We start from the raw sequence: 10,800 nt of genomic DNA, 5'->3' as shown, positions 1-10,800 counted from the left end.
TGGTGGGACAGACACACACAGAACTGTCTGTTGAGGGAAAAGAAATCTCCATTAAATATGGAAGATTCTTCCCATATTTAAAAAGAAACAACAAAGAGGCAGGATAAGAAAATATTATTTATTTAAATTCTATTTTCCAGTAGAGTTTTAATTTATACAGCACATGTGTAAAAAGAGTTGCAAGACTGAGGAAATGTATTTGCTACGTCCTCCCCAACAGCAGGGGAGCAACCACAGGAGGTCTGCAGTACAGACAACACAAGTATCTTAAACTAAAGCAGAATCTAGTCAACACATGTCAGCATTTCCCCCCTCCACCGCCCCAGTGATATCCTGACCTAAAACTGGAGAAAATAGCAGTGGTTCACATATGTGTGCAGCACACCCTATTAGGAATTCCTGTGGGGCTTCTGGGAAAACCTCTCTATTTTTCCCGAAGACTTGGAAGGTGGAACATTCTCAAAAAAGGAGGAGACAGGTCAGGATAATGGGATGGACACAAAAATACCCACACTTCACACATTCATATGGCTGCTCTGTATTCCAGACAGCACAAATGTGTCAAAAAGAGCCGAGTACACGTTTTTGTTTAATTGAACCCAAGTGACCAACCCATCTGTGGCTGAGAACGTGGGACTGAAGCTGGGATATTGCCACTTGGGAGGTTCAGTACCAACCCGGGGCATTATCCAAAAATCAAAAAAACAAAAAAAAAAGTCAACATGACAAGTCAACACAGAATGCTTCAAAACAAAACAAGAGTGAATATTCAGACCAATGAAAAGTCAGAGGGAATGAAAATCCTGAGGAAACCCACAGTAAATGTGGGATCTGGGTGAACACTGAATAAAGACACTAGAAGTGTACAGACTGCTGGGTTTGGATAGTCCCTGAAACAGCCTTGTGTCCTTGCACAGTGTGAGCTGATGAAGGCACAACTACCCCAATCCAAAATGGCAGCTCACACACCACAGTCACTGAATTTACCAATGTGTTCCAGACACACTCCAGTGCTGCAGTTTACAAAAAAAATCTTGTATTTTCAAACCTCTGAACACACCTGACCTTGCGTACAATACAAAAATACAAAACCTCTACCTCCAAAGACAATTAAAAAAAATACATCAATGCTGCAGGTTCAGACCAAAAATCACTTTACAAAATACAGACTGAAATTGGAAAATGCTGAGCACAGCAGGCTGCTTTCACACACACACACATTTCCAGGAAAGAGCAATTAATATGTCAATAACACTCCACTTCCCTCTTCCACAGGTGCTACCAGACTTGCTCGAATTTCGATAACTTTCCAGGTTTAATTTCAGATTCCCAGAATCCGCAGTATTTCACTCATCTTCAGATTGTGGAGCTTCTCTGCAGTACACCCTTACAAACAGTATTTACGTCATCCTCCTTTCCACCCACTCAAACACTGGGCAGGGTTACTACTCAAGTACTTTACCTAACGTCACAAATAAAATATACATTGAAGTGTGAAACAGGCAGTGATTCTAGAAAATGGTGACTTTCTTTGGGGGCATTGGTGGTAGGGGGTGGGAGGGAGGAGAGGACAGAGAGAAGGAAATCCAGAATTGGAAACTAGTCTCAGTAACAATGACCATTAAACTATCAGAGTCAGAGTTTTGTAGCATGGTCCTTCAGCCCATCATGTCCACATTAATTATCAAACATTTATTGTAATCCCATTTATTGCAGTAAAAACCCTCTTGTTCACTAATAGCCAGCAGAGAAGGAAATCCTTACCCAGTCTGGCCTACTTACAACTCCAGATCTTAAAATTCCCTTCAAGGGCAAGTGGGGCTAGACGACAAATATTGGCATTGCCATTACCATGAAAGAATTTCTCTAGAACCAGCACTGATATGATGGGCCAAATAGCCCTCTTCCATGCTGTAACTATTTGATCAGTGCATCTTATTCTCGTGTTGTTGGGCAATAGGTGATTGATATCACACATGTATGGCTGTAGGAACAGGATCACTCTGCTAATCAGTAGCTCCTTTTATTATCGCTGCTTGAAGAGGACAGAAGGGCTTAAACATTTCACTGCAACCACAGTAACTCTGGTGTAAAACCAGAGAGCACCATATAAACAAAAGAGTTAAAGATCAGCGAAATTCTCCCTTCCACGTCACAGCAGACAGGGAGTGCACACTCATGCATCCCTCGGTATCACATCACCTTCTGTCAGAGTCACTCACTAACCCTACTTTGACCCAATCTATTTGAGGTGATTAAAGAAAAACAACCTCCAAAAAAATAACGGAGCTATACCTCGAAACTGTCCGGGCATCCAAGGAGAAGACTCACTGCACTGCTTGTCCCGAGAATTTCTGGACATCAAAAAGACACACCGTGAGCTGTGAAGAATTTGAAGGATGACGGGAGGGTCTTCCTTTCCTTAAAAATAAATCTAAACCTTCAGATCTGAACGTTCTGGTTCCCCACGCTGTGGGTTCAAAATGCCAGGAATGGCTTTTGGTATGTGGCTTTATCAAAGAAAGAGCCAAGTTGATAGGCTAGAAGCACTGCCAGAAATGATAACATAACTCAAAGTCAGGGTGCCTGAGCCAGACCCGGTAACAGAGGGAACTGGGGAGAATTTCCCTGTGCGGCTTCAGAGCACGGAGTCTGGTGCCCTCCATAGGACTCAACCACAATTTCACATATTGTTCCATTCATTTTGCGTACATTAGTTAGATCTCGCTGTGTGCAAGCGGCTTAGCTCTGAACCTTGGTCTCCGGTCTGCGAGTAAGTTAAGGTACAATTGCCATAGTCATACCAGGCCATTGTGTTGCTGTCTCAGAGAATGAGACACACACAGCTGGTAATGGCTTAACCTGTGGGTCACGACAGAATAGGCTTTATTGTTTCATGTACTCAATGAGTAAAGTGAAAAGTTTTTACATCGCCAATTTTGGGAGAAACTGAAAAGGAGAATCCTTCGTTGTAACCTCAGCTTTACACCATATATGTGGAGTATGGGCATACAGTTGAATGCACCAGAAAATGTAACTTGCCCGTTTTGTGAATGATTAGAATAATAGATCTCACAGAGACAAACACAAAGTGGAGTGCCAGTGAGGCTGAAATAATGGATTCCAGCATTGCTTTCATACACTAAGGTAGGATGTCACAAACCAAAGTTAAATGCCTATCAGGATAAATGTCTCAATTGCTGTGGCCTCCAGGGAATTTCAGGCTGAAACAACGACATACTGAGGGCGTCACAGCCCTGTACAGACTTGTTGCTGCTAGGTCTGCCGGCAAACAAGTAGAGGGGTGGGGAGGAGAAGTGTGTGTAATGACCAAAAGTGAACTCGCAAACAGTGTTGGTACTGAGCGGTGGAACCTTGGAAAGCTCTCCAGCCCATCCGTGACTAGAGAGTAAATTCAGAGCTAAGTCGCCTACATTCAGCTTATCCTTACAGCCCAGTAAAACCCCCCCCCCCCCGTCGTCTTCAATGCACAATTCCCCAAATTACACTTGGTAGCAACTAACAAACTCAGTTGGAGATTCCATAATAAAAAGGTTTGGTCAGTCACACAGGGTTAAGAAAAAGAAAAGTATTTTTGAAAAAAAAACGTTGCCTAGAAATTGACCTAAACCAGTACGTAAAATAAATTATTTTTTTTTTTACCTTTTGCAAATATAAATGTAAAACAACATACAAAACACCTCCCCACAGTAGAGTCCAACTTGACACTGCTGGGAGGCCCATTTGATGTAAAGCTGATTTCTGATCTGTTAGCTGTGAGTCAGTGATCAAGGGGAACATTGGGCTTGATTCCTCCTTGTCCCACTCGCAGCCAGGGCAGCTTCTCCCTGTTCTTGAACAGCTGCTCAATGGCGATGTAGCGTACATGGAGCTCGGAGGAGAGAGAGTCCTTCTTCTCTAATTCCTGTGCAAGATCCTCAAAGACCACTTGAAGACGACAAAAAAAAATCAAGTTGGTTTTAAGTACAAGAGAAGAGAATGTTCTATCTTCTCCTAAAAAGACAACTAAAATGCTTGAATCAGTTTCAGCTGAAGTAATGCCTCCAATTCTGGGTGTGATATTTTGTGTTAGTTTTTGGGGTGGCTCAGTGGTTAGCATTGTTGCCTCACAGCACCAAGGACCTGGGTTTGATTCCATCCTGTGCATGGAGTTTATACATTCTCCCGTGTCTGCATGGGTTTCCTCCGGGTGCTCCGGTTTCCTCCCACAGTTCAAAGATGTACAGGTCAGGTGAATTGGCCATGCTAAATTATCTCAGTGTCCAGTAATGTGCAGGCTAGGTGGGTTGGCCCTTGCAAATGCAGGATTGTAGGGGTGGTCCTTGCAAATGCAGGATTGTAGGGGTGTGGTTGCAGGGGGTTGGGGTCTGGGTGGGATGCTCTTCATAGGATAGGTGCAGACTCAATAGGCCGAATGGCCTCTTTCTATACGTTGATTTTCTATTTTTACTAATGCACTTATTTAAATGTCATCCACATTGCTGTAGTACCTGCAGCCACATTCAGGCCAGATCTAAAGGATATTGGTGAACCAGATACATTCTTACATCAACTGACTGGCTTTGGGTTAGTTTTCAATTTCATATCTTCTTCACAGTCTGCCACAGTGGGATTTGAACCCTTGTTCTCAGATTTGAACCCATATCCCTGTGGCTCTGGATTACTCATCCATTGTTGTTACCACTGTGTCATTATACCACACTTCGGGAAGGGGTGTCAATGCCTTGCAGAGGCTGCAGAAGTGATTGCGAAGAGGGGTTCTGGGTATGAGGGACATCAGCTCAGGGGAGGCAATAGCCTAGTGACAATACCACTAGTCTATTATTCCAGAGACCCAGGTACAGTTCAGGGGACCTGGATTCAAATGCTGCCGTAGCAGATTGTGAATTTGAGTTCAATAAAAATCTGAAGTTAGGACTCTATTGATGACCCTGAAGACCATTATCCATTGGTTAGGAAACACTCATCTGGTTCACTAATATCCTTTAGGAAAGGAAATCTGCCATCCTCACCCAGTCTGACCATGTGACTCCAGACTCTCAGCAATACGCTTGACTCTTAACTGCCAATAAATGGTGACCTCGCCAGCAATTCCCATTCCCCGTGAAGGAATTAAATAAAAGTTAAGGGGGAAGAGATTGGAGACATTGGGATTCTCCTCCCTGGAGCCGAGTAGATTATGGGGCAGTTTATCAGAGATGTTCAAAATGGAGATATTTTAACCACAGGACGGCAGTAGGATCAAGGTAAGGATTGAAGATAATTGGTAACCAAGGCAATTGGTTAAAAAGAAAGTGGGAGAGAGCAATTCCTTTTCTTCTTTACCATAATCTGGAACAGCCTCTTAAAAAGGTGGCAGAGGCAATTTCAAATATAATTTTTTAAAAATTGGAAAAAATGCTTCAATATAGAAAATTTATAGGGCTATGAGGAATATTGGGCAGGAGGACTAATTAGAAAGCTCTTTTAAGGAGCTAGCATAGGTAAGGTGGAAAGACTGGCTTCATTCTATGCTGGGAGAAAGTGAGGACTGCAGATGCTGGAGATCAGAGCTGAAAATGTGTTGCTGGAAAAGCGCAGCAGGTCAGGCAGCATCCAAGGAGCAGGAGAATCGACGTTTTGGGCATAAGCCCTTCTTCAGGACTGATTAATTCCTGAAGAAGGGCTTATGCCCAAAACGTCGATTCTCCTGCTCCTTGGATGCTGCCTGACCTGCTGCGCTTTTCCAGCAACACATTTTCAGCTCATTCTATGCTGTCCAGGACTCCTTACAAGGCATTGACTCATTGTATCAGAGACAGTCCTTACGCTGTCAGAGATAAATATCCATCAGGACACTTTGGGTAAGTCACCATCTTTCCTCGAGAGAGCAGGGTGAAGATGCAGACAGGAGAAAGTGAAACAGGAGGAACGGGAGGAGAAATCCCCTAAAGTGTCCCTTAATTAATTTCTTTCGATATTAAGTTTTAAGTTGACTCTGCATCTGTGTACTTGGGCAGTTATACCACAAAGGTATGGGCTCCAACAGGTAAACTAAGAAAAAGCATAAGCATGTCAGAATCTCTTCAAATTATCCATTTGAATCATACGCAACGCTGGTTTTAATTATCTGACGTTAAACTGAGGCTACATCTGCAGTCACAGATGGATATAAAAAGAATGTTGTGGCACTATACTGAACAAAGAGGAGCGAGATTCCTGACCACTATCAATCCCGCAATCAAACACATTATCTGTCAATGATGAGTTTGATGTTCCCGGGTGTCTGTTGTGCATGAACTGGTTGCAGCATCTCCCACATTTACAGGATTGGCTAAACTGGGACGGAAAAAGAACTTATACAAAACAAAAAAAAAATCCAAAGTTTTAGGTGTGTTTTCTGTAAAGAACCGCGTCATGTTAATTTAAAGTTTTGACTGCTTCCCACTCCATGCAGATGGGATTGCGTACCTTTGATTTGTTTGAGGAGTTGTTCATTCAATGGCACCAGATCATCCACCGACATAGCACTCACTGAAAGAAATATCAAACAGCGTTAGAGCTATTTTGGGCATTGGTGTAAGCAAACGCAACACAGAGAACCTTCTCGGTTTGTAATTCCCTGTAGTCTGTACAGTAAACAAGACAGGCATGGGTACTATGCAATGAGAAAGGAACATTGGTAAATGTATTCATGAGAAACTCCTGGGGGATGAGTGACAATAATGTTTTAGAATTCTTCAACAAGATAGAGGGTGAGATAGTTGACTCTGAATCTAGGGTCCTGAATCTTAATGAGGGAAGCTGCAAAGGTATGAATTGCCTGTGTGGATTGGGAAATGTTACGAGAATGAATGACAGTGAAGGTTGGCCATTGCCTGTTCATTGAGTGAATGGGTGAATTGCAAAAATGACTTCTTCCTGTCTGGCGCGAGAGAGAACAGTGGCCAAATCATGGCTTATGCAGGAAGTTAGAGATAGTATTAGATGCGAAAAAAAAAGCAGGTATACAAATGGACAAGAAAAAAAAACAATAGACTTGAGGATAGGGAATAGTTTGAAAGTCACCAAAGGAGAACCAAGGAGTTGATTAAGAAGGGGAAGATAGAATGAGAGAGTAAGCTTGCAGTAAACTTAAGAACGGAGTGTAAAAGTTTTATTGGTAAAGATGGGTGAAAACTAACGTAGGCAGAAGTGCAACAAATTACAATGGGGAACAAAGAAATGGCTAACAAACCAATTTAATACTGTATTCATGTTCTTACTTGTGAGGACAGAAGCAATGTACCAGAAATGATAGAGAACACTGGGTTTACTGAGGGAGGAACTAAGGCAAATCTGCATTAGTAGACAAATGGTGTTGGATGAATTGAAGGCTGATAAATCCCCAGGGCCTGATAATCTACATTTTTAAAAATGGATTCATTTTGTGGGATATGGGCATTGCTGGCTGGGCCAGTATTTATTGCCAGTCCCTAGTTGCCCTTGAGGTGGTGGTGGGGAGGTGCCTTCTCGAACTGCTGCAGTCCAACTGCTGTAGATTGATACACAATGCCTTAGGAAGGGAATTTTAGGATTTTGACCCAGCAACAGTGAATGAACACCGGTATATTTCTAAGTCAGGATTGTGAATGGCTTGGAGGGGAACTTGCAGGTGGTGGTGTTTCCACATCCTTCTAGATAGAAGTGGTCATGGGTTTGGAAGGTGCTGTCTTAGGATCTTTAGTGAATTTCTGTAGTGCGCCATCTAGATGGTACACACTACTGCTGTTGAGTGTCAATGGATGTGGTGCCAAACAAACAGGCTGCTTTGTCCTGGACGGTGTCAAACTTCTTAAGCATTGTTGGAGCTGCACTCATCCAGGCAATTGAGGAGCATTCCATCACACTCCTGACTTGTGCCTTGCATATAGTGGGAGTCAGCAGGCGAGTTATTTGCTGCAATATTCCTAGCCTCGGACTTGCTCTTATCATCACTGCGTTTATGTGGAAAGTCCAGTTGAGTTTCTGATCAATGGTAACTTCCAGGATGCTGATAGCAGGGGATTTAGTAATGGTCACACCATTGAATGTCATGGGATGGTGGTTAGATTGTCTCTTATTGGTGATGGTCATAGCCTGGCATTTGTGTGGTGTGAATGTTATACGTCACTTGGCAGCCCAAGTCTGGATATTGTCCAGTTCTTGTTGCATTTGGACATGGACTGCTTCAGTGTCTGAGGTGTCGCGAATGGTGTTGAACATTACACAGAGAACATCTCCATTTCGGACCCTATGATGGAGGGAAGGTCATTGATGAAGCAGCTGAAGATGGTTGGACAGAGGACACTTCCCTGAGGAAATCCTGCAGAAATGCTCTGGAGCTCAGATGACTGACCTCCAACAACCACGACCATCAGCTCATGTGTCAGGTATAACTCCAATCATTGGAGAGTTTTCCCTCAATACCCACTGATTCCAGTTTTGCTGGGGCTCCTTGATGCCACACTCAGTTAAATGCAGCCTTGATATCAAGGGCTATCACTCTTACCTCACCTCTGGAATTTAGTTCTTTTGAACCAGGCTGTAATGAGCTCAGGAACCGAGTGGCCCTGGTAGAACTCAAACTGGGTGTCACTGAGCAGGTTATTGCTGAGCAGGTGCGGAGTGATAGCATTGTTGATGACCCTTCCATCACTTACTGATGATCGAGAGTAGACTGGTGGGGTGGTAATTGGCTGTGTTGGATTTCTCTTGTTTTTTATGAACAGAACACCCTTAAGTACTTAAAGAAGTGACCCTAGAAATAGTGGAAGCATTGGTGATTAACTTCTAACATTCTTTAGACTTTGGAATAATTTCTACAGGTTGGAGGGTAGCTAATGTAACCCCACAATTTAAGGGAAGTAGAGAGAAAACTATGGATTATGGACCAGTGAGTCTGACGTCAGTAGTGAGAAAGATGCTAGACTTCCAAGTCAGGATAAGAAATGGGTTGGAGGGAATTTGTAACTGCTGGTGTTCCAATGTATCTGCTGTGCTTGTCCTTTCCGATGGCAGTGGTTGCACGTTTAGAAGGTACTGTCTGAGGATATTTGGTGAACTTCTGCACTGTACACACTGGTGCTACTGAGCATCGATGGAGGAAGTAGATGTGGTGTCAATCAAGTGAGCTGCTTGGTCTTGGATGGTGTCACACTTCTTGAGTGTTGCTGGAGCTACACTCCTTGGGGGGAGTATTCCATCATACTCCTGACTTGTGCCTTGTAGATGGTGAACAGGCTTTAGGGAACCAGGAGGGGAGTTATGTGTGGCTACAAGAGCAGGTCAGAGGCTAATGTGTTGATATGGCGAGTCCAGCTCAGTTTGTCATTAATGGCAGGCACCAGAATGTTTCTCCTGACATTTATAGTTTACCTTTGGTTCAGGTCCATTCAGGGACAGAGTGCCATACCCAGATACTTCAATGGTTATCAATGAGATTGTTTTAAGAATGGTGTCAATGGGTCTGTGATCAGTGAATCTTCCTCCTCCCGCCCAACCCTGCTACTTACACTCCTCTTGGGTGTAGTGGCGATGACATCTGGACTCCACTCTGCCACGGCTTCCCATTGAGAGCTGAGATTCTGCCCCTCGCCCCTGCTCCTCAGATGACCAGCCAACGTCCACACCTGGAAACCTGTCAACAGCCACCCCCAGCATCCCCAGCCGGAAGTCTGCCGGCCCATCCTGCTCCAGAATCCCCTGCCCGCACTTGGAATATCCCGGCGAGCTCCCGTCCAGCCAGCGTGGGGAGTACCGGGGTAACTGCAGGCCGTTCACCTGGGGGAAGTGTGTCCTGAGTGCGCTCGGCTGGGGGTCATGACCCTTGACCTGGCCCTGCCTGCACTCCCGCAGGTCAGAGTGAGTGTGCTGGTTTTGTGCGTACTGAATAATGCGGTGGATCTTCCTGCTCAGGATCTCCTTCACATCCTTGTAGGTGCTCTTCAAGACTCTCGGCTGTGGGAGGTCCTGGTTGGCAATGAGGTGATACTTCTCGAAGCACTCTCTGTGACCACGCACTGATTCAGTGTGGAGGAGATTCTCCCTGGCCACCCCTGAAAGACAAAAGGACCAAAAAAAAACACATTTGCACCAGTCCTCCAAACAGTATTCACTTGGCTATGGAGTCAGTTATCAGTCACACTCCCAGCCCTAAGGTGGCAGCAATAATCTCAATTCATATGGTGTTTTGAACAATCGCTGTGGCTCAGTGGTTAGTGCTGCTGCCTTACGGTGACAGGGATCTGGGTTCAATTTCACCCTCTGGTAACTCTGTGTGGAGTTTGCACATGTTCTCTATCTGCGTGGGTTTCCTCCGAGTTCTCTGGACATTGGCAGGAAACCAAAGATGTGCAGGCTAGGTGGATTAGCAATGGGAAATGCGAGGTTACAGGGATAAGGTAAGAGGGTGGGTCTGGATGAGATGCTCTTCAGAGGGTCAGTGTGGACATGACAGGCAAAATGCCTGCTTGCACACTGTTGGGACCCTATGATTTAGGAGTGCTTTCAAGAACAAAATTGAGGTTTCTTACATGTGTGTTTTTGGTCAAAGCTTGACGTCATGTTCACGACAGAAATATTATGACAAGTGACCAACAAATTTGATGAAGGTCAGTTTTATCCAGGAAGAGGGATTTCAGAAAGAGGTTTCGTTGCTTAGACCAGAGGCAGATCAAAGAGCTACTGCTGATCCAGACAGCAGGATGACAGGACGGAAGGATGAGGAATGATAGTGACAGGAGAGGGAAGGCTAGGGAGGGGGTGAGCAGGACAGAAAGG

General features: G+C 44.4%; 1 protein-coding gene across 3 annotated transcripts in view; it reads right to left on the bottom strand.

Annotated features, from left to right (window-relative positions):
- Positions 1–104: 104 nt before the first annotated feature.
- c15h21orf91 (chromosome 15 C21orf91 homolog) overlaps positions 105–10,800 on the bottom strand; it is a 46,980-nt gene continuing 36,284 nt past the window's right edge. For all 3 annotated transcript variants that reach the window (XM_072585750.1, XM_072585748.1, XM_072585749.1), the window contains 3 exons: positions 9,534–10,076; positions 6,472–6,534; positions 105–3,948 (listed from right to left, as the gene is read on the bottom strand). In XM_072585750.1, coding sequence (XP_072441851.1) covers positions 3,782–3,948; positions 6,472–6,534; positions 9,534–10,076 — 773 coding nt within the window. In that variant the 3' untranslated portion in view covers positions 105–3,781. The remainder of the gene's footprint in view (positions 3,949–6,471; positions 6,535–9,533; positions 10,077–10,800) is intronic.

The sequence above is a fragment of the Chiloscyllium punctatum genome, chromosome 15 (genome assembly GCF_047496795.1).
Source record: "Chiloscyllium punctatum isolate Juve2018m chromosome 15, sChiPun1.3, whole genome shotgun sequence".
Lineage (NCBI taxonomy): Eukaryota > Metazoa > Chordata > Chondrichthyes > Orectolobiformes > Hemiscylliidae > Chiloscyllium > Chiloscyllium punctatum.
This window is presented reverse-complemented; position numbering and strand designations above follow the sequence as displayed.